The sequence below is a fragment of the Pleurodeles waltl genome, chromosome 8, assembly GCF_031143425.1.
Source record: "Pleurodeles waltl isolate 20211129_DDA chromosome 8, aPleWal1.hap1.20221129, whole genome shotgun sequence".
In the NCBI taxonomy this organism is placed as follows: Eukaryota; Metazoa; Chordata; class Amphibia; order Caudata; family Salamandridae; genus Pleurodeles; species Pleurodeles waltl.
In genome coordinates this window covers 1519837794-1519862119 of record NC_090447.1, presented here as the reverse complement: position 1 = coordinate 1519862119, position 24326 = coordinate 1519837794, and the positions used below count along the sequence as shown (strand labels likewise).

Below are 24326 nucleotides of genomic sequence, written 5' to 3'. Positions count from 1 at the left end.
CAAAAAGCTGGCTCATGACAGCCATACAGGCAAACAACCACTGATTGCCCTACTCATGGTTGACTGAGTTCTTCATCATGAAACTGACAGCACTTCAAAAGATGAGACGTACAAATCCGCAGCACTGACGAAAGAATCCATAGGTGAAGACGATGCTGCTTGATAAGTCATACTTGCTTCAGGAAATGATGGAAGTATTTGCACTGGCACAACAATAGACAATACGGAACCCAGAATTCAACTGACGAGGAGTACAGAAGCAGATGTGGCATGAAAGGTGAAGTCGAAGGTGCAACTGTAACTATCGGGTTGACGTACAAGGTGAAGCTAAACGCCTCGGTGAATGGTGAGAGTGGCAGTGACAAATGTTTGCTGCAACACATGCGTCGGCACAAGTGGTTTGGCGATAGACAGTTATGTTGCACTGCAAAACACCAGATGCACTGTGAGCGGTTGAATCAGGTCTCAGCGATCTACAATGAGCAGAGCTAGTAGTTCTAGAGGAATGATCAATGTGCTGGTCCGAAAACAGTTCAAGCATTGAAACATGGGGCTCACATGGAGAGGTTGAAGTGTATGAAAACGCAAAGTTCAATCTGCATTCAGACTGGAAAGCAGGTCTCCCCTGACGCAGTAGATAGCGACGTTGATGTTCAGTTGGATACGGTGTGTTGCAGTTCAGGTTTTATTGCCTCAGCAAATTGATCCCGAAAATACACCAGACAACAAGAAAAAATCTTGTTATTCAACCAAACAAGTTCAAAGAGTGAAAAAGGCGCAGTAATAATTGGAAAAATTGATTTAAAGCCAGTCATTAAGAAACAGTCACTCGTTTTTAAAATTGCACACTGCCAGCTGTGCTTGAGGCATTAAATACAGTTTACAACAAGTCACCCCATGGTGAACAGCCCCTGCTTTTGTTGCCTCGTGCCCACACAAAATCTCAAGTGGCCTTTCACAAATACCTGATAAAGTTGTTTTCAGTCTGCTACGTCTTTGGAAAGTAAGGTTGCAGTTTGGCTCTGTTATTGCGTTCCATGCGGTGAAAGTACAGCTGAGACTAGCATTGCCAGCCTGTGGCCTTCACTTAAGGTAACTTCAACATACAGTGTGAGGGACTCAAAGCTCTCAATAAAATCTGAAGATGCCTCTCCACTAAGATGCCTTTGAATCTGACTTAAATATTAATTTCTTGTTATTTTGAAAAGGTAAGACCTTGTGATTAATTATCTAAAATGTATGAATTGGTGTACTAATTCTGATGCATATTCACTAAAATTAGCTACACATTATAGCACTGTTGAGACATAACATATGAGGAATTGGTGATGTAAAATTAAATGTGCGTTTATATATGAGAAATATGATACACAAATGAATGAAATGCAGTTGGGAGGAATGCAAGTGACTTGGCATTCAGTGAAAGTTGGATCAGTGAGGCAGGTTTGTGCTATATCTTGCTTATTGTTCTTGGTAAATTAGAGGAGTTCTGTCTTGATATAAGAATGAGCCTTTTATGAGCTCCGGGTGATTTGATGTTTATCGTAGGTTTAGGGGTCTCTGCCCTTCTGTTGCCTCTTTCAATATCACTAATATTGCTCAGCTGTTTCTTTGGTTTTATAGAGTTAGGCACCGGGAGTGTCATATAGGTCCATGCAGTTGCTGCCCCCCCAAAGCTCCAGAAAGCCTAACAGTTCGATCCGACACAGTTGTGTATTTGAGGCAGACAGTCTAAGTGACATTTAGAGAGCTTCCAATGCTGCCAGAGTGAGGCCTTGCGCTCTCTGGGGCAGCCAGTAGTTATTAGGTGCTATAAGTGGTGATTCCTGCTAATATTACAACACACGCTCTGCCTTCTCATACACAGGTCTTCTAATTTCCGTCACCTGTATCATTTGAGAGTACTTGAAGAGTCAAAAAGGAGGAGTCTGGTTAGGTCATGCACATCACTGCTTTAAGCTCATGTCAGTGCCTCATGTCCTTTAGATTTGTTTGAACACTCAGCATGATGTCATGTGGCAGTCACAGGTGCAACCCATGGACCCTCACAAGGGATTCCTCTGTCTGCCTGTGTAGCCCAGATATGTTAAAATTAGCATAGATTGGCTCTCTTTTTTTCTTGTAGGAACAGAAATATAGGTGCTCATGTCCTAACCTGTTACTTACCAATGCCGCCTCTGCGTCTCACGCTTGCATGTTTTTAAATGTGTGTGGCAGTGTGTTTTAATCAGCATTATCCAGCACTATTGCTCAAGCATTTGTTTAGTGGTGGAAAACGATCTCATTCTTCCTGATGGAGCACATTAGGATGGTCAGACTCATTACAAATGTAGGTTTGCCATGTCTCAGTTGCCCTATGGTTTCTCCTCCCAGCCAGGTCTCGCTCCTGCTGTGCAAGACTGTCTGGAGATGTCTGGGTTTGTTGTGATTTTTCTTACCTGGTGAGCTTTGGATCACCGAAATAATATTGTTAGTTGATCACTGTCAGGAGGAGATCGTGATTTTAGTGACTGGAACATTTATGTGGCGAAGTGAGCTAATGAAATATTTTTACACAAAACTGATCAATGTTCTCAATTACTGGAATGAAAATTTTCATCATTTAATAAGCGAGGAACCAGTGGTTCAGAGAAGAGTCTGTAACATCTCCAAGCTTCCCAGTATACGTGTCAATTAGAAGTGTGCTGTGATGTCTCATACGTGCATTTGTGTAAAGTAACTGCTAAAACGAAACATAAAAATAATAACATCAAACTCCTACAGATTAAATTAGTTTTTGCATAATTCACTGAGGTGACCATGCAGAACACTCTCAATTTAATGTTTCGTCCAATTCTTGATAGCCCTCTGCTGAGATTTCATAGAATTAATCCCATTCTTTTTTTCTTTCTTTCAGGTAAACCATCTGCTGCTTCTAGACCTACAGAGAGTTTTACAGCTGACAACGAAACGGCTTCCCAGCTCGACATGGTAGTTGTACAAGTAAACATGGGTGAGTTTTATGAGACCCTTCCACGCAACAGATACTTCTTTCCAGTCTCATTTATTTCCAAAGGTTTACTGACGTCTTTTTTTTAAAGGGATGGCAGACACCACATCTCTGAGTTCATCAAATATTAAGGAGGAGGAAGAGCCTTGTTTGGTGGACCAAGTGAACTCTGAGATCGAAGGAAGAATCAATCATGTAGGTGAGTAAATGATACTCGTCGACTGATTAAGACATGTGAAGAGGCCTCTGTTAGCCCTACCATAAAGTATTATTTTTTTCCCTACTCATTAGCAGTCTGCTCGCCCATTGTGACTTCACTTTGCATGGTCACTGATTTATGGTTCTTTTGTTTATTTTCCCTCATTGTATCATTGTTTTTTTAGCTTCATTGGATGATTAAGGAGATTCAGTTTGACAAATGCATCTGCCTCTCTTGTTCATTCTCCTGATTTCTATTGCATTCATGCACCCAAACTTCTTATTGTTTGTCGCTGCTTTTAAATTTCACCTGAATTAGAGCGTAAAATAAATGCAGCCATGCAACTTATGTTTTTAGTACTTATTTGTGGGATTTGTTATGCACAGTGTTTTATTTTAATTTACTGTTTCTATGCTGCCCTCTTGCATCAATATTTTAGAGCCTTTTTTGTAAAAGAAAACCCTACGCATTTTATCACAATAATGGAGAGCTAGAATTTAAAATGTAACAAGGTTGAATAGAAAACATTATAAGAATATTCTGTGGACTTTTAAATGGTATTTTAACTGTCACCTGTAGGACAGAAGAAAGTTACAGAGAGTAGTAGGAGCTTCTGAAAAATATTCATTTTAAGCCTCCAGAGTTCTGAATGTGGAGTGTTCTATGTAGCAAGAGTTTCTGCTTCTGAGACTTGCTTGTCTGATCTATATGGTGAGTAGGTTTATTCTAATTTACGGCTTTATGTACTGTGCATCCAATTTGAAACTTGTAGGTTGTTAGAGTTAGTGTGATATGGTCAGACGTTTTTTGTTGAAGATGCTAGTCTTGCTGTGGATTGTAATCTTGTTTCGGGGCTAGTGAGGTTTGAGACCAGAATGACATAGTCAACCTCCAGGCAAGACATAATCCAAGGGTGAGTGCCCGATCTCCGGTGTGCAGGCAGAAGAAGATGTTTGATTATTTTTATTAAGAAATAAACATGACAATTGGTGAGTTTATAATCCTATTAATGTTGGGGATCAATGAAAAGGAGAGTACAATATAAAACAGGAAAATATCTGTCCAGGAGTTTTTTAGGTGACAGTTTCAGTGTTGAGGCGGCATTGGAAACCAGACTGGTGGTTGTCTAGGAGCTTCTCTATATTAATGTAAATGATGACTGGTTGGACCATCCATCTCTCTGTTGCTTGTGCAGGCGATGGTGAATTTGAAACAGGTCTAGAATTGACAAGGGATGTGGGATTGAGTTTCGGTTTGTTTCAAGTGGGAGATAGAGTGTGTTTCTACAAATAGGAGACAGAAGCATTGATAAGTATGAGCCTCCCTGATAAAACAGATGGAAATTGGCTTTGATGCTGCTCACTTGTATTAAATTCAAATAATAATTGATAATTTTGAAATGTTTTGTGATCAAGGGAAGCTCATCTGTGTTGATGGGAGCAAAGTGTTGTGGAAGCAGCTGATGCATTTGATGTAACTGTGAGGACATTTATCATTATTATTTTATTTGTGAAAAATTTCATGACGTTTGTCAGCTGATGAACATGACAAGGCTTTGACGAAGTGAAGCAGTGTTTGAGTGACTTGTGGAAAAAGAATATAGCAGTATGTGAATCAGACTGAATAACTGGAGACTTTTTCACCAGTGATTCAGACCTCTCGTCTTTTGTCATTGAGGGTTTAGTGAAACAATGCAAACTTGTTTTCATAAGTTACTGTTTTAGTTGAATGGGTGCTACCCTACCAACCACTGAGCAAATGTGTAGTAGACTGCTGATATCTGCTGAATGGCTACATTGTTAGTCTTGAAGGGATGTTGCCCAGAATGTGGTATCTTTTGGATTTTGGACGTTGTTGTTGTTAAGGGAAGTTAGAGGTGGTGGTAAATGTATCTTACAGGCAAGGAGATGCACCTGTCTCATAAAGAAAAGGAATTGATTTCTTCTACCCATAAATTAGGTCAGTCTTTCTTCTATTTTCATCAGTTATGGCAGTCTCATACTTTATGAACTCACTTTGCCTGGTCCCACGTGAGGTCACTAAGATCCATTTCTAATGTTGAGATCAACCTGTCATGATCAGCTTTAGTGAAGGTCACTGAGAGATCATAGCCTAGTCTGGGGCCCAAGAAAGACACTGCAGATTTTCAGAGTCTACAAAATTAAGCAGCCAGGCTCTGCTTAATTCTGAAAAACAAATAATAACGTTCAGCTGCCCTCAAAAATGTTAATTGACTGCCAGTGGCATGGGAGAATTAAATTCCCACTTCTCTTCACTGTCTCTAAGGCACAGGAGAGTCATGACTTGAAATACACATAGATCCTCCTTGGGCAGTACAATCCCAGCAGTGGCCCGAGACCAAGCATATCAAGAGATGCACAAGTCCAATTCAATTGCAGAACCATATTGCAGATCAATGAGATCAAGGATCATTTCTTGCATGCTGACATTTGAGCATAAGTACATAAGCCACAACCTGGCTGCCTTAAATAAAAAAAAAAAATGAAAACCTGAAGAGGCTTTTATACTCCTGTAGTATCATCATTGCTTTCTGCTGTGTCTGATCACTTTCTGCTGGTGACCACTTGGAGTGTAGGTGTAGTTTGCCAATGGGCCTTGAGCATGTAAATGTTACCTGAGTATTGCAAGCAGCAAGGCTTATCTGTGATTTGCAGGAGTCTCATCAAGCTGTGGTTGTCAAGATAAATGTTTTATTTTGTTGTCAGATTGAAAGTGAGACTCTGAGTGTGAGCAGCAGAATGCTCAAGCATGGGCCTCTCTTTATACCCAGAAGTCTAGTTAAAGAGAGACTCTGGGTTCATGGTGTCCCTGTGGGGCTGACTTGCTATGTCGTAAGACATTGCTGACACAATGTTATTCAATTTCTAATATATTGCCTGAGAACTGTGATGATGAAATCCCTTTTAACTACTCAAATCTAGACTTTGAAATTGACTTGTGCCGTACAGTAGTGATCAGAATGCTTCTCTAGACGTATTGGTAAAGTAAAAATAGGGGCCCTGGTGCATTTTAAAATTGGTTTGCAAGTTTCCATTGCAGACTGGAGTCTGCTTCAGCTTATGATGATGCTCTGCCATTAGTTTGTTAGGGGGTGTTGCTCTTTTTGTAATGTGAGAAACTTAAGTTGTTGGTGGTTGGCCTTTAATGGGTGAGACCAGCGGGCGATTCCAAATAGCTTACATATGTTCTGGGTCAGCAGATATTCCTGTTACCCTGCAGATGTGTATGTGATGGGGTCAGTGACATGTTGCAGTCCTTATCCACCTGCAAGAAGGAAAATGTTGCTTACCCAGTAGACATCTGTTCGTGGCATGTAGTGCTGTAGATTCACATGCTCTGCATACTCCCGCCATCTAGTGTCTGGTTCAGAGTGCTACAAGTTGACATCTTTGAGAAGCATTTTCGAGTTACTGGATCGAGTGGCTCCTCCTTCTCGATGATACTGTGCATGGGCATCAAGTACTTTGTTTGTTTTCCCACAGGCGGGTGAGGGAGCGTATAGGAGAATGTAGATAAAGATGTCCTTGCAAGGGTATGTACATATGTATAAATATATACAATTATAAGATAACTGAAATGGCCACAGGCGTGTAGGGAGGAGGGAGGGCGAAGGTGAATCTACAGCACTACATGCCACAAAGATGTCTACTGGGTAAGTAACATTTTCCATTCAATGGCATGTGTAGCTGTAGATACACATGCTCTGCATAGACTAAAGCAGTCCCTCCATAAAAGCTGTGGCTAGCCTGTGGGAGTTGCATTTGTCTGGAAAAGTGTTCTTAGGACAGCCTGTCCTACATTAGCTTACTGATGTGCTAGTACATCTACAAAGTAATGCTTTATGAAAGTATGCAGTGTAGACCAACTCGCTGCTTTACACATGTCAGCTAAAGGAATGTTTCCCAAGAACACCATAGTGACACCTTTCTTCTTATTGGAGAGTGCCCTTTCCTAAATTCTTTAGTCCTGTCAATGTAATACGGAAGTGCCCTTTTGCCATCTAAATTGTGGAGTGCTCTTTCTTCCACTGAGTCAGGGTGCGGAAAGAAAACCGGTAACTCAGTGGTTTGAGTGATGTGGAATTGAGAAACTACTTTTGGTAGGAACCTTGGGTTTGTACGGAGGGACACCTTGTCTTTGTGTATTTAAAGGAAAGGTTTGTCTAAAGTTAATTCTTGGAGCTCACTTACACGTTTGAGTGATGTAATAGTGACTAAAAAGGCCACTTTCCAAGAGAGGAACTAAAAAGGACATGAATGAACTGGCTCAAAAGGAGGGCCCATGAGCCTAGTGAGTATTATATTAATATTCCAGGATGGGACTGGATGTAGTCTAGCTGGAATTACTCTTTTAAGTCCTTCCATGAAGGCTTTGATAACTGGAATACTGAACAGAGAAGTATATTGGTTGTTTTGAAAATACCCTGCTATGGCTGCAAGTTGTAATTGGATTGAAGTGTAAGCCAAGTTGCTTTTTTGCAAGTAAAGCTTATAGCAAACAGTATCTTGTACAGATGGTTTAATGGGGTCAGGGTTTTTTGATTGGCAGTAAAAAACAAAATGTTTCCATTTTGCTGCGTAACATGCTCTAATTGTTGGCCTACAAGCTTCCTTAAGAATCTCCATAGACTCGTAAGATAACTGGAGGTAAGCAAAATCTATGACTTCAGGAGCCATATCACAAGGTTGAGTGACTTGGGGTCTTGGTGTCTGATTTGTCATTGGTCCTGTGTGAGAAGGTCTGGCCCGTTGGGGAGCTTCTTGTAGGGAGCCTGTGAGAGATCCAGGAGTGTTGTGAACCATGGCTGACGTGTCCTAGTGGGAGCTACTAGGATCATGGTGAGAGATGTTTGTCTGAGTTTCCGAACCAATATGGGAATGACAGGGAGAGGTGAAAAAGCGTAGGCAAATATCCCTGACCAGTTCATTCAAAGAGCATTGCCCTTGGATAGAGGGTGATGGTACCTGGATGCAAAGCTTGGGCATTTTGTGTTTTCTACTGTGGCGAAAAGATCTATTTGAGGAATCTCCCACTTATGGAAGTATATTTGAAGGACTTGTGGGTGGAGTTCCCATTTGTGGACTTGTTGATGGATCCTGCTGAGCAGGTCTGCGAACTTGTCTGTTACTGGGAGATACTCTGCAAGTAGTTGAATGTGGTGGTGATGAGCCCACTTCCATATTGTTTGTGCCAGTTGTGATAGCTGGAATGACCGCGCCCGCTCCCCTTGATTGCTGTCCTGTTGTCTGTCCAGACTAAGACAACGTTGTGAGACAGGTGAGGAAGGAAAGCTCTCAGGGCTAGAAATACTGCTTGAAGTTCCAGATAACTGATGTGCGTAGATTGGTGATTGAGATCCCAGATGCCTTAGACTGTGAAGTTCTGAAGATGTGTGCCTCAACCCATCAGGGATGCATCCTTGGTCAGAATGAGCTGAGGCACATGGTCTCGAAAAGGCCCTTTTTAATAGGTAGGTGGAGTTCCACCATTGCAGAGAGGTATGTTTGGCGGTCTAACAACACTAGATCCTGAAGGTGACCCTTGAGGGAGACTACTGACAAGCAGGGCTAAAAAAAAAAAATCTACTTGACCACTGTAGGAAGTTGGCAAATAGCTGTTTTAAAAGTGGACACTTAGTGCAATTTTTACAGTTCCTAGGGGAGGTAAGTATTGGTTAGGTTAACCAGGTAAGTAAGACACTTACAGGGCTTAGTTCTTGGTCCAAGGTAGCCCACCGTTGGGGGTTCAGAGCAACCCCAAAGTCACCACACCAGCAGCTCAGGGCCGGTCAGGTGCAGAGTTCAAAGTGGTGCCCAAAACACATAGGCTAGAATGGAGAGAAGGGGGTGCCCCGGTTCCGGTCTGCTTGCAGGTAAGTACCCGCGTCTTCGGAGGGCAGACCAGGGGGGTTTTGTAGGGCACCGGGGGGGACACAAGTCCACACAGAAATTTCACCCTCAGCGGCGCGGGGGCGGCCGGGTGCAGTGTAGAAACAAGCGTCGGGTTCGCAATGTTAGTCTATGAGAGATCTCGGGATCGCTTCAGCGCTGCAGGCAGGCAAGGGGGGGATTCCTCGGGGAAACCTCCACTTGGGCAAGGGAGAGGGACTCCTGGGGGTCACTTCTCCAGTGAAAGTCCGGTCCTTCAGGTCCTGGGGGCTGCGGGTGCAGGGTCTCTCCCAGGCGTCGGGACTTTAGGTTCAAAGAGTCGCGGTCAGGGGAAGCCTCGGGATTCCCTCTGCAGGCGGCGCTGTGGGGGCTCAGGGGGGACAGGTTTTGGTACTCACAGTATCAGAGTAGTCCTGGGGTCCCTCCTGAGGTGTTGGATCGCCACCAGCCGAGTCGGGGTCGCCGGGTGCAGTGTTGCAAGTCTCACGCTTCTTGCGGGGAGCTTGCAGGGTTCTTTAAAGCTGCTGGAAACAAAGTTGCAGCTTTTCTTGGAGCAGGTCCGCTGTCCTCGGGAGTTTCTTGTCTTTTCGAAGCAGGGGCAGTCCTCAGAGGATGTCGAGGTCGCTGGTCCCTTCGGAAGGCGTCGCTGGAGCAGGATCTTTGGAAGGCAGGAGACAGGCCGGTGAGTTTCTGGAGCCAAGGCAGTTGTCGTCTTCTGGTCTTCCGCTGCAGGGGTTTTCAGCTGGGCAGTCCTTCTTCTTGTAGTTGCAGGAATCTCATTTTCTAGGGTTCAGGGTAGCCCTTAAATACTAAATTTAAGGGCGTGTTTAGGTCTGGGGGGTTAGTAGCCAATGGCTACTAGCCCTGAGGGTGGGTACACCCTCTTTGTGCCTCCTCCCAAGGGGAGGGGGTCACAATCCTAACCCTATTGGGGGAATCCTCCATCTGCAAGATGGAGGATTTCTAAAAGTTAGAGTCACCTCAGCTCAGGACACCTTAGGGGCCGTCCTGACTGGCCAGTGACTCCTCCTTGTTATTCTCATTATTTTCTCCGGCCTTGCCGCCAAAAGTGGGGCCTGGCCGGAGGGGGCGGGCAACTCCACTAGCTGGAGTGTCCTGCTGGGTTGGCACAAAGGAGGTGAGCCTTTGAGGCTCACCGCCAGGTGTGACAATTCCTGCCTGGGAGAGGTGTTAGCATCTCCACCCAGTGCAGGCTTTGTTACTGGCCTCAGAGTGACAAAGGCACTCTCCCCATGGGGCCAGCAACATGTCTCGGTTTGTGGCAGGCTGCTAAAACTAGTCAGCCTACACTGATAGTCGGTTAAGTTTCAGGGGGCACCTCTAAGGTGCCCTCTGTGGTGTATTTTACAATAAAATGTACACTGGCATCAGTGTGCATTTATTGTGCTGAGAAGTTTGATACCAAACTTCCCAGTTTTCAGTGTAGCCATTATGGTGCTGTGGAGTTCGTGTTTGACAGACTCCCAGACCATATACTCTTATGGCTACCCTGCACTTACAATGTCTAAGGTTTTGTTTAGACACTGTAGGGGCACAGTGCTCATGCACTGGTACCCTCACCTATGGTATAGTGCACCCTGCCTTAGGGCTGTAAGGCCTGCTAGAGGGGTGTCTTACCTATACTGCATAGGCAGTGAGAGGCTGGCATGGCACCCTGAGGGGAGTGCCATGTCGACTTACTCATTTTGTTCTCACTAGCACACACAGGCTTGTAAGCAGTGTGTCTGTGCTGAGTGAGGGGTCTCTAGGGTGGCATAAGACATGCTGCAGCCCTTAGAGACCTTCCTTGGCATCAGGGCCCTTGGTACTAGAAGTACCAGTTACAAGGGACTTATCTGAATGCCAGGGTGTGCCAATTGTGGATACAATGGTACATTTTAGGTGAAGGAACACTGGTGCTGGGGCCTGGTTAGCAGGGTCCCAGCACACTTCTCAGTCAAGTCAGCATCAGTATCAGGCAAAAAGTGGGGGGTAACTGCAACAGGGAGCCATTTCTTTACACAAGCCCCCCCCAGCCCACAGGCCAGGAGACTCAGCCAACGCTGGAAGAGTCTTCCTAGTCTGTCAGGCGAGGAAGAGTAGAGGAAATGGCTGGTTTGTTGCAGGGCCTACTCTGCCTTACATCCTCCTGTTCAGGTCATTCCCTCTGGGGAACTGACCCACTTCCACAGTGATAGGACCTAGTCTGAACTGCCTCTTGTCTGTGCTTTTTATGTCTTCACCCATTCTCTCTATTTTGAGGTCAGAGGTATCCACCTCTGCTAATCTTATCTTAGCCAGGGTCACCCCTAGCTTACCCAAAGAGGTTACCCAGAGCTGGAGTAACCCCACCATGACCAACAGGGTCAGGGGGCCTAACTTGTTATTTGGCATGGGGTCAGACCACCATGCCAAGGATAGTGCAGCCATAAAGGCTAACACCCAGCAGAGGCCACTGACAGCTGTCAGTGCCCAGAACCACACCTTTAGTTCTTCACCTACAAGGGAAGGGGCTAAGTTACAGGCTTCTTTGGGTTCAGGGTGCCTGTCTGCTGTATTGGAGTGGGGGGTTACCACATCTTGTAGTAAACACCCTTCTTCCACTCTTTCTTCTGTTAGCTGAGGAGCCACCCACTCAGGCTTAACAGTTGCCTGACTAGCCAGGACTTCTTGTGGGTCAGGCTGGACTTTATCAGAGCCATTTTTGGAGTTCTCCCCTACTGGAGCAGGATCTCCTTGGCTTGCTGGAACCTTGGCTAAAGGTTGTCCACCTTTCCTACTCTGTTTCCTTTTCTTTTTCTTCTGGGGCCTACTTGCATTTACTGCAGAGGCAGGCACTCCAGAATCCTTGGGAGAGGACTGGCCCTGGACCAGTTCTTCTCTTAGGCTCTGACTAACCTCTGGGTAGTCATTTCCAAGGAGACAATCAAGGGGGAGGTCTGTACTGACTACCACCCTTCTCCAGCTAAAAGTTCCACCCACTTCTATGGGCACAAGAGCCACAGGCCTATTAGTGACCCTGTCTGGGCTAACTCTTACTCTGGCCATCTCACCTGGGATGTACTGGTTTGAGAGCACCAGCCTGTCATGCACAATAGTGTGACTGGCACAAGTGTCTCTCAGGGCAGTGGCTGGGATTCCATTCACCAGTAGGTGGTGGAAGTGTCTACTTCCCTCTGGAATCTCCAACTCACCTGTGGGGCCCTGTTTCCAGTTGAAGGCTATGAAGACCTCCTCATCTGAGGAGTCATCTCCCATGGCTACACTGGTTACCCCTGGAATTTTGTTCTGGGGTTTGTTTTTGGGACAAGAAGTGTCCTTGGTGTGGTGCCCAGACTGTTTACAGTTGTGGCACCATGCCTTAGTGGCATCCCAGTTCTTACCCTGGTACCCACCTTTGTTTTGGGTTGTGTCTTGGGGCCCACCCACCTGTTCTGGTTTTTGGGGGCCTACAGAGGACTCTTTTTCTTTGTTTCTAGTGTCACCCACTTTCTCCTGGGGAGTTTTTGTAACCCCTTTCTTTTGGTCACCCCCAGTGGAAGTTTTGGTTACTCTAGTCTTGACCCAGTGGTCTGCCTTCTTTCCCAATTCTTGGGGAGAAATTGGACCTAGGTCTACCAGATACTGATGCAACTTTTCATTGAAGCAGTTACTTAAAATGTGTTCTTTCATAAACAAATTATAAAGCCCAACATAGTTACACACTTCATTTCCAGTTAACCAACCATCCAGTGTTTTGACTGAGTAGTCTACAAAATCAACCCAGGTCTGGCTCGAGGATTTTTGAGCCCCCCTGAATCTAATTCTATACTCCTCAGTGGAGAATCCAAAGCCCTCAATCAGGGTACCCTTCATGAGGTCATAAGATTCTGCATCTTTTCCAGAGAGTGTGAGGAGTCTATCCCTACACTTTCCAGTGAACATTTCCCAAAGGAGAGCACCCCAGTGAGATCTGTTTACTTTTCTGGTTACACAAGCCCTCTCAAAAGCTGTGAACCATTTGGTGATGTCATCACCATCTTCATATTTTGTTACAATCCCTTTGGGGATTTTTAGGATGTCAGGAGAATCTCTGACCCTATTTAAGTTGCTGCCACCATTGATGGGACCTAGGCCCATCTCTTTTCTTTCCCTTTCTATGGCTAGGAGCTGCTTTTCCAAAGCCAATCTTTTGGCCATCCTGGCTAACTGGATGTCCTCTTCACTGGGGTTATCCTCAGTGATTTCAGAGGTGTTGGTCTCTCCTGTGAGGGAACCAGCATCTCTGACTATTATTTTTGGAGTCAGGGTTTGAGGGACCCTGTTCTCCCTAGATAGGACTGGTAGGGGGGAATTGTCTTCCAAGTCACTATCCTCTTCCTCTGAGTTGCCACCCTCAGAGGGGTTGGCCTTTTCAAACTCTGCCAAAAGCTCCTGGAGCTGTATTTTGGTAGGTTTGGGGCCCATTGTTATTTTCTTTAGTTTACAGAGTGACCTTAGCTCTCTCATCTGTAGATGGAGGTAAGGTGTGGTGTCGAGTTCCACCACATTCACATCTGTGCTAGACATTTTGCTTCTAAAAGTTGGAATACTTTTTAAGAATCTATAACTGGTTCTAGAATCTAATTCAAACTTTTACAAACTTTTAAACTCTAAAAGAAATGCTAAACAGGATCTAACACAAGGCCCTAGCAGGTCTTTTAAGAATTTAGAAAACTTTTCAAATTGCAAAAATCAATTTCTAATGACAATTTTGGAATTTGTCGTGTGATCAGGTATTGGCTGAGTAGTCCAGCAAATGCAAAGTCTTGTACCCCACCGCTGATCCACCAATGTAGGAAGTTGGCTCTGTATGTGCTATTTCAAAGTAAGGAATAGCATGCACAGAGTCCAAGGGTTCCCCTTAGAGGTAAAATAGTGGTAAAAATAGATAATACTAATGCTCTATTTTGTGGTAGTGTGGTCGAGCAGTAGGCTTATCCAAGGAGTAGTGTTAAGCATTTGTTGTACATACACATAGACAATAAATGAGGTACACACACTCCGAGACAAATCCAGCCAATAGGTTTTTGTATAGAAAAATATCTTTTCTTAGTTTATTTTAAGAACCACAGGTTCAAATTCTACATGTAATATCTCATTCGAAAGGTATTGCAGGTAAGTACTTTAGGAACTTCAAATCATCAAAATTGCATGTATACTTTTCAAGTTATTGACAAATAGCTGTTTTAAAAGTGGACACTTAGTGCAATTTTCACAGTTCCTAGGGGAGGTAAGTATTGGTTAGGTTAACCAGGTAAGTAAGACACTTACAGGGCTTAGTTCTTGGTCCAAGGTAGCCCACCGTTGGGGGTTCAGAGCAACCCCAAAGTCACCACACCAGCAGCTCAGGGCCGGTCAGGTGCAGAGTTCAAAGTGGTGCCCAAAACACATAGGCTAGAATGGAGAGAAGGGGGTGCCCCGGTTCCGGTCTGCTTGCAGGTAAGTACCCGCGTCTTCGGAGGGCAGACCAGGGGGGTTTTGTAGGGCACCGGGGGGGACACAAGTCCACACAGAAATTTCACCCTCAGCGGCGCGGGGGCGGCCGGGTGCAGTGTAGAAACAAGCGTCGGGTTCGCAATGTTAGTCTATGAGAGATCTCGGGATCGCTTCAGCGCTGCAGGCAGGCAAGGGGGGGATTCCTCGGGGAAACCTCCACTTGGGCAAGGGAGAGGGACTCCTGGGGGTCACTTCTCCAGTGAAAGTCCGGTCCTTCAGGTCCTGGGGGCTGCGGGTGCAGGGTCTCTCCCAGGCGTCGGGACTTTAGGTTCAAAGAGTCGCGGTCAGGGGAAGCCTCGGGATTCCCTCTGCAGGCGGCGCTGTGGGGGCTCAGGGGGGACAGGTTTTGGTACTCACAGTATCAGAGTAGTCCTGGGGTCCCTCCTGAGGTGTTGGATCGCCACCAGCCGAGTCGGGGTCGCCGGGTGCAGTGTTGCAAGTCTCACGCTTCTTGCGGGGAGCTTGCAGGGTTCTTTAAAGCTGCTGGAAACAAAGTTGCAGCTTTTCTTGGAGCAGGTCCGCTGTCCTCGGGAGTTTCTTGTCTTTTCGAAGCAGGGGCAGTCCTCAGAGGATGTCGAGGTCGCTGGTCCCTTCGGAAGGCGTCGCTGGAGCAGGATCTTTGGAAGGCAGGAGACAGGCCGGTGAGTTTCTGGAGCCAAGGCAGTTGTCGTCTTCTGGTCTTCCGCTGCAGGGGTTTTCAGCTGGGCAGTCCTTCTTCTTGTAGTTGCAGGAATCTCATTTTCTAGGGTTCAGGGTAGCCCTTAAATACTAAATTTAAGGGCGTGTTTAGGTCTGGGGGGTTAGTAGCCAATGGCTACTAGCCCTGAGGGTGGGTACACCCTCTTTGTGCCTCCTCCCAAGGGGAGGGGGTCACAATCCTAACCCTATTGGGGGAATCCTCCATCTGCAAGATGGAGGATTTCTAAAAGTTAGAGTCACCTCAGCTCAGGACACCTTAGGGGCCGTCCTGACTGGCCAGTGACTCCTCCTTGTTATTCTCATTATTTTCTCCGGCCTTGCCGCCAAAAGTGGGGCCTGGCCGGAGGGGGCGGGCAACTCCACTAGCTGGAGTGTCCTGCTGGGTTGGCACAAAGGAGGTGAGCCTTTGAGGCTCACCGCCAGGTGTGACAATTCCTGCCTGGGAGAGGTGTTAGCATCTCCACCCAGTGCAGGCTTTGTTACTGGCCTCAGAGTGACAAAGGCACTCTCCCCATGGGGCCAGCAACATGTCTCGGTTTGTGGCAGGCTTCTAAAACTAGTCAGCCTACACTGATAGTCGGTTAAGTTTCAGGGGGCACCTCTAAGGTGCCCTCTGTGGTGTATTTTACAATAAAATGTACACTGGCATCAGTGTGCATTTATTGTGCTGAGAAGTTTGATACCAAACTTCCCAGTTTTCAGTGTAGCCATTATGGTGCTGTGGAGTTCGTGTTTGACAGACTCCCAGACCATATACTCTTATGGCTACCCTGCACTTACAATGTCTAAGGTTTTGTTTAGACACTGTAGGGGCACAGTGCTCATGCACTGGTACCCTCACCTATGGTATAGTGCACCCTGCCTTAGGGCTGTAAGGCCTGCTAGAGGGGTGTCTTACCTATACTGCATAGGCAGTGAGAGGCTGGCATGGCACCCTGAGGGGAGTGCCATGTCGACTTACTCATTTTGTTCTCACTAGCACACACAGGCTTGTAAGCAGTGTGTCTGTGCTGAGTGAGGGGTCTCTAGGGTGGCATAAGACATGCTGCAGCCCTTAGAGACCTTCCTTGGCATCAGGGCCCTTGGTACTAGAAGTACCAGTTACAAGGGACTTATCTGAATGCCAGGGTGTGCCAATTGTGGATACAATGGTACATTTTAGGTGAAGGAACACTGGTGCTGGGGCCTGGTTAGCAGGGTCCCAGCACACTTCTCAGTCAAGTCAGCATCAGTATCAGGCAAAAAGTGGGGGGTAACTGCAACAGGGAGCCATTTCTTTACAACCACTCACTGTGGCGAGTCATTTTTTATGAGCCAAGCCAGCACTCCTGGTCCAATGGCATAAGTACCAAAAAGGCCCACATGCCTTAAGAGAACAAACTGGACTATTGTTCTGAGTTGTGGTGGCTTAATGTGCCAGTCAAGAGGTAGACTGGCTTAGCTGAAAATCCCTGCCCGGCAGTCACCTCTGCAGATCCTCAACCCTCTCGAAGCATAGAATGGCATCTACCATGTTGATTAATTGCCATGCCTTAGATGTTTTTAAAAAAAACAATTGAACAACCACAAACGTAAGGGTATTTTGTTTATAACCCTAACTCTCAGCCATTAAATCAGATGCTCTTTCACCTAGTTCTAATTCTCCTGTCAAGGAAAGGTCCTCGTTGACTAGTTTGGAAAACATCTCTAATATTGTACAAGGTGAAATACTGTTGGAGAGCTATTTGCTGAACTATCTGGTAATACGAAAGGTGACATTGAGATCATGGCAAACTTAATAGCATTCACTTTAAAATGTATTGATGAAAAACTTACTCATGTATAAATGAACACGAATATATGAACAAATGAAAGGAATGGAGTGTATGAACAAGAGAGACAACACAAGGTTTACATCACAACTTCACAGCTGTATCGCACACAGGAACCTGACTCAGCACATTGAAGCCAGGGACCTATGCTCCCATTCCTGCACAAGATCAAATTGTCAATCTTGATCAGGATTTACAGGTCAAGGAAATAGCAAAGGCTGTTAGAGACATGACGAAGGACAAAATGGCAGTGGCCTTTCTGCACAGTATTGTCAAACCTACACTGGCTGGATCTCTGAGATGTTGAGGGAAGTACTCGAAGACTACAGGGTGCTGGGTAAGTTCCCAGTCAATGTAAGGAAAGCTATCATGATAAACACCAATGGTCAAACCTGAAAGTCACACTCGACACAGCGTCTTATCCTCTGTTGTCTATGATCAACACTGATGTAAAAATGCTGAGTAAACTGGTACATAGAGTGATAACTGTGCGTATCCACAAAGGACAGCATAACTTTGTCAGGGATGAGTACCCTTTTATATTTAAGAAGACTCGGGCATGTACTGCGTGGTGCTGACCAGATGGAAAATGAGTGTGTGCTATTCACGATTGACATAGAGATGCATTCAACACCTTAGGACAGTGTGTTAGCATTGGAAGCCGTGGGCCAGATTTCAGGAGTTGGGTACACCTGCTATATACTTATCAGGGTAAATGGGAAGGTCTGGATTTGGAGGTGTGGCAGATGGAGAGCGGCACAAGACAGGGATGTTACCTATCGCTCTCCTGTGTGCTATAGCAATAGAGCCCTTGGCAGCCAGGCTGAGCTTGGAGGCTGGGAAGGGGTGGCAGGACTCGCCAAGTATCCCTATATACACATGACACATTGGTATACATCAGACAACCACAAGACACTGCTGGTTCTGCTCCAAGAACTAGAATAATTTGGGAAAGCCTCTGGCTTGCACAATAACAGAGGGAAGACGGGTGTCTTTGCCCAGAGAAGATGGCAAGATTGGCACCTGCAGAACGTACAGATTTTGTCCCAATGTGGGAAACTGAAAAAAATAGCGGTAGCCCGAGAAGTCTATATGTCATACAAAACACCCTCTGCCCATTAAGATGTGACACCTTTAAGGTATTAGCAGAGCTTTTGATGTAATTATTCTGGGCAGGTAAGAGGAGCATGGCGACCATGAATAGAGTGAAGTTAGACCTTGTGGAGGGACATCTGGGATTCCAGACCTTTTAATTATTTTATATAGCTTCTAAACTCCATCAGGTAGTTGGTTGGAAGAAGACAATTGGGAGAAGCAGCTGGTTGAAGGCACCATGAGGTGGAGTTGCATATGCAGGGAGAGTGATCTTGAATCACCGCCATATATCATACAGCTGACCAGGGCATCCTGCGAGATGGTGGTTATGAGAGATCGACGGAGGCGACCATTTGCAAACTGAATGAGGATCTGCTCACTCTCTGGTGTTTTTTCCATTTTTTTTATTTTTTTATTTGAACTTTTTAAACACATGGGGGCCCTTACTTTTTTTTATTTGTATTTTTTATTGTACTGTGAATTTGTGAATCCTCCTCTGGGGCCTCGCCACCAGGGTAATGAGATCAGGTTATCCCTACCCTGCCCCCATATGTCTTTATTTTTATGTTGTTTTTCTAGGACTCGGAGCTCCGAAGCCTAGGGTGCTGCCACCACATCATTGTTGATGTGTTGGCAGCCAATCAGATTTCAGCATGACATCTGTCGGCTCTGTGGATCCTCTGCGACATGATATTATATAGAAAGTTTTTGAGCCTTAAGTGCTGAAAAACTACTGAATGGGTTGACGACAAATCGCAAAAAGCACACATTCTGGCCCAAGATCTAGCTTTCTGCCAAATGTATTGTGAATATGTTTAGGAGCTGAAGTTTTTTTTTTTTTTTTTTCGTGAAGACCTACTTCACTTACAAAAAATCTAATTTAGCTTTCTCATCCATCCAAATCCACCTTACTGCAATAGCTGCATATTTGCAAAATATTCAACACACTTCTGTATTCAGAGTCCCTGTTATTAAAGCTTTCATGGAAAGATTAAAACGCATTATTCCACCTAGGACACCACCTGTTCCTTCTTGGAATCTGAATATCATATTTACCAGACTCATGGGCCCACCTTTTGAACTCATGCATTCTTGTAAAATTCCATTTTTAACATGGAAAGTTGCCTTCCTTGTAGCTATTACTTCATTAAGAAGAGTTAGTGAAATACAAGCCTTCACTATTGAGGAACCTTTTTTCCAAGTACACAAACATAAAGTCGTACTTGGAACTAAACCAAAATTTCTACCAAAAGTAGTATCTTCTTTTCACATCAACCAAACAGTGGAATTGCCAGTCTTCTTTCCACAGCCAGACTCAGTTGCAGAAAGAGCTCTTCATACTTGAACCTCAAAAGAGCTCTTATGTACTATATAGATAGAACTAAAGATTTTAGGAAAACAAAACAACTTTTCGTTGCTTTTCACCAACCACATAAAGGCAATCCTACATCTAAACAAGGCTTAGCAAGATGGATTGTTAGATGTATATGAACATGATCAAAGCAAAAAGAAAACTTTTGATCACTCCTAGAGCACGTTCTACAAGAAAGAAAGGTGCGTCAATGGCATTTTTAGGAAACATACCAATGGCTGAGATATGCAAAGCTGCCATATGGTCTACTCCTCATAGCTTTACTAAACACGATTGTGTTTTTGTTTTCTCACAGCAACAGGCCACTGTAGGCCAAGCTGTCTTAAGAACACTATTTCAAACAACTTCAACTCCTACAGGCTAGCCACTGCTATTTTTGGGAGGACTAACTGCTTTGTAGTCTATGCATAGCATGTGTATCTGCAGCTACACATGCCATTGAACGGAAAATGTCACTTACCCAGTCTACATTTGTTCGTGGCATGTTCTGCTGCAGATTCACATGCACCCTCCCTCCTCCCCGGAAGCCTGTAGTCGTTTAAGTTTATCATTTGTACATATGTAGATACATTTACACTTGCATGGACATCTCTTTATATTCTTATACTCTATCACTCCTTCCTACACCCTTTGTGGGAAAACAGTCTAACAGTGGAGTCGATGCCCATGTGCACTGTAACCAAGAGCAGGAGTGACTCGATCCCTTGACTCCGAAAAGACGTCTTGGAAGAAAAACAACTTGTAACACTCTGGGCCCAACCCTAGATGTCGAAAGAGCTATGCATTTTATATATATATATATATATATATATATATATATGGAAAAATCACACTAGGACCATAACGCTAGCGGATAAAAAAGATCGGTTAAATATATATATAATTATTTTAAATCTATTTTTATTAATAATTCGCTGTTTACATCACTCAAGTACATTGTTGGGAACATCTTATTCTCGTCATGCATATTATTGAAAAGGATACAGTATTTTATCTGTGTTCATGAATAACTTGTGTCATGGTTTAACGCTCACCCCGGTCTTTAACCGATCTTTGTTATCCGCTAGTGTTATGGTCCTAGTGTGATTTTTCCATGAGTGTCTGGTTCCTTGCCGCTCTGTGTTACCCATTCTTTTTACATGCACATATAACAGCTTCAACTTAACACTAAACTATATACACACTTGATGGCTTTTTGTGGGTGGTATTAGTGTTGGGTGGCGAGGATGATTTCCTGAGGGAGTTGTACTTGGGGGGGACTGCCAGCCTTTTCCGTGTTTTTTTTCTACTGTTCTCTACGTATACCTGTACACAACTCCGGGTTGTTCCCTGTGGCTTGCCATGAGCTGACTGCGTTCTTTACTAGCTTTTTCCCATTGGCGTTTTCCTCTTTCTCGTTAGTGGCATTTTTGCGGATATCCCCTGTCTACTTTCTATTTACACTCCGATTTCTGCTTCTGCTGGTGTTGTGTTGGGAGTTAGTGGTCTTTCTCCTGCGGTAACCCAGTTCATCATTAGTTCTTCCCACCCTGGGGTTTGGGGGTTTGCCCCTTTCGCCCTTTGCCTCTTCTGACTTTAAACCTGTAATTCCGCTCCAGCCCACCTCGTGATGTCGCTTTTCCATTCAGCCAGTGAGGGATGGTTTGAAGCCTTCCAACCCTTTGTGATTAATCTCTTATAGAGGGCCAGGGCGAGATCCAGGAAGCGACCTCCAATCTTCCCCTGTGGCATATTGGTCTTTACACCCAATAGACAGACACCGGGGGTGAACGGCAGTACTGTGTCATATAATCCTGACATGTGCTCTATAACTGCCTTCCAGCCCAGCTGTAACACTTCGCATTTCCACATCATGTGGTCAAAGTCTGCCTCGCAGCTGCCACATCTGGGGCATGTCCTGGGGGTCCCCCCATATATGCGGAACAGTCGGTGAGGGGTAAGATATGTTCTATGCAAGTAGTTATATTGGATATATTGTAGCCGGGTATTACGTGAGATCCTCCGGGGATAAGCCAGAGCTCTGTTCCAGTCTGTCTCAGTTAGCTCATGCTCGATTGTTTTCTCCTACCTCTCCCTTAGTGCGCATGGGATCCAATGCAGGTTCTATCTGGGCTCGGTATATTTTCGTAATCAAGTGGGATTCTTCCCCCGACGTTAGCAGGAGGTGTAATACTCCGTGAACCCTGGGTTCAGCATTAATCGTATCCCAATGGTCCTTCAGAGTGTGCACTAGCCTCCTGTACATAAGAAATTGACCCTGAGGGATCCCCTTTCCCACCAATTCAGTGAAGCTCTGTAGCTTACCTTCCCTAAAGAGTTCCCCCACCGTCATCACTCCTGCATCCGTCCATGTGCCCAACTCTCGTCCCCCAGGCCTGGTTCCTTTCGGCTCCACCACCAAGACCGTGAGTGGCAGCGCCTGAGAGTAGGGTGGACTAACTCCAGTCCTGCTCATACACCTTTTCCAGCACGCGGACGCAGTGCTAGTCATTAAGTTGTCCCCGAGGGGGGAAAGCTTCTTCCCTATCATACGCGCTATTATTCGGTCTATGTCCAATGAGCCATGGGAGTTAAATAGGTCCAGCTGCCCCCTGCCCACCATCCAGCCCGCCACCCACTGCAGCTGGGATGCCAAATATTATGCCTCAAAGTCAGAGCCCCCCGACCCCCAGCTTGCGTCGGTCTGCACATAGTTGACAGTGCTGAGCGCCTACGACCTACATCCCATATCAATTCCCGACGCCATGCGTTCAATTCACGAAACCACGCCGGGGGGGACCCATAGCGGTATGTTAGCAAAGAAGTATAGGAGACAGGGCAGCATCCCCATTTTAGACAATGCCACTCTAGCCATTGTTGTTAGTTTCAGTGACCGCCAGAACCCAACCGAGGTGCGCAGTGACCGGAGTGCCCTACCCAAGTTGCCATCCCAGAGGTCGGCCAGCTCGTGGAATATCTTGATCCCCAGAAAAGTTCGCGGGGCCCAACTCCCATCTCTAGGGCACGTTTCGGGGCACACGTTGTTTGGCATTATGGGGAATACAAATATTTTGCCTCGATTAAGGCGCAGTCCCGATAGTTCCCCGAAGTCCTCTAGGTTCTTTAAAACCCACGGGAGGCCACTGGATCCGTCTCTTAAGTACACCAAGATGTCGTCTGCGTATAGGGAAATAATATGCTCATTTGGGCCCCGGATAATTCCTTTACTGACTCCGTCCTGTCGCAGTTTGGCCGCTAGGGGCTCAATTGCCAGGGCAAACAGCAGCGGGGATAGGGGGCATCCCTGCCTGGTTCCTCGATATACCGGGTATGTATTAGATATTGTTCTGCCCGTCTTCACCCTAGCTAGCGGGGAGGCGTACAGTAGGTCCACCCACTTCACCCAGTTTTCTCCTAGTCCCATCTCTAGCATCACAGCCCTGAGGTAGTCCCACCTGATCGAGTCAAAGGCCTTTTCGAAGTCTACTGCTAAGAAGGCCCCTGTGGGGGATGTCTCTGCTGCTTGCATGTGTAAAATAACAAAGATCCGCCTCAGGTTCAACAATGTGCTGCGGCCAGGAACGAAACCATTTTGGTCCGCGTGCACTAGTGTGGTCATTCGGGGGAGTAATCTGTTAGCCATGATCTTACTGAGGATCTTAAAATCGCTGTTCAGCATTGATAAAGGGCGGAAGTCGGTCACTGGTGCCTCTCTGTTTTTTGTTTTGGGTAGCGGCACAACCAAGGCCTCCCGCGGTGTGACTGGTAGCTCTCCTTGGCGCAAAGCCTCCGCGTATACCTCAGCCAGTTGGGGCACTACCAATGTCCTATATTTTTTTGTAAAAGTCCATTGGGAGGCCATCGGTACTGGGGGTCTTTCCGGGAGCTAATTGCAATATGGCCTCGCTTATTACCTCCTCTGTTACCGGACCCCCAGGCTTATCTATCCCTTCTGGGTCTAAGGTCGGGAGAGCGGTACGCTGCAGGAAATCCCGAAAGGCTTCAACCCCTAGGTCTTGCGGTTTCCTATACAAGTGCATATAATATCCCCTAAAAGCATCATTGATTGGGCCTGGGCTTCGCCTGCAAATTCCCTCTTTGTCTCGCACACTTGTGATGGGTTCTCCCCCTCCGCCTGGGCGTACCAGCCAGGCTAGAAGCCTTCCTGACCTACCCTCCTCTGATTGTACTGATGTCAGGTATTTTTGTGTGCTATGGCACCTAAGCTGTGCCTCTATCTGGGAGTGTCCTCTACGGGCACGTTTATATTCCTCGTTCTCTTGTGCTCCAGAATCCTGTCTCACTTCCCATTCGTGTATTTTCTTCTCTAAGGAGGTCAGTTCCCTTTCAAGTGTGCGTTTCACCCCCACTGACTGACCCAGGCAGAAACCCCTCGTCACCACTTTAAGCGTTTCCCACTCTGTGGCCCTAGACGCGGTAGATCCGCTATTAATCTTGATATGTTCTGTCAAGTGGACACGAAGGGCCTCTCTATACGCCTGATCACCTAACCCAGTGGGGGACAGTCTCCATGATGGTATTGGGGGTCTGTCCCCCAAAATACTTTGTGTCACCAGTAAGGGGTTATGGTCTGATAGTGTGCGGCCAAGGTACTCTGCGTGGGTCACATAACGCGGCAGGCCCGTGGTGCAAGTTATTCTGTCAATTCTTGTGTGCAGCCGGTGGAGGCCTAAGTAGTAAGAATAGTCGCTGTCGCTTGGGTGTTGTTCCCGCCAGACATCCACAAGCCCCCAGG

General features: G+C 45.9%; 1 protein-coding gene across 7 annotated transcripts in view; it reads left to right on the top strand.

The window, feature by feature from the left end:
* The window catches only part of LOC138248869 (zinc finger protein 436-like), a 150402-nt gene that overhangs the window by 20445 nt on the left and 105631 nt on the right, over positions 1 to 24326 (top strand). For all 7 annotated transcript variants that reach the window (XR_011194650.1, XM_069202831.1, XM_069202832.1 and 4 more), the window contains exons 4-5: positions 2897 to 2992; positions 3081 to 3188. Coding sequence is in view for 6 of the 7 variants with exons in the window: in XM_069202831.1 (XP_069058932.1) it covers positions 2897 to 2992; positions 3081 to 3188 (204 nt within the window). In the remaining variant the exon portion in view is untranslated. The remainder of the gene's footprint in view (positions 1 to 2896; positions 2993 to 3080; positions 3189 to 24326) is intronic.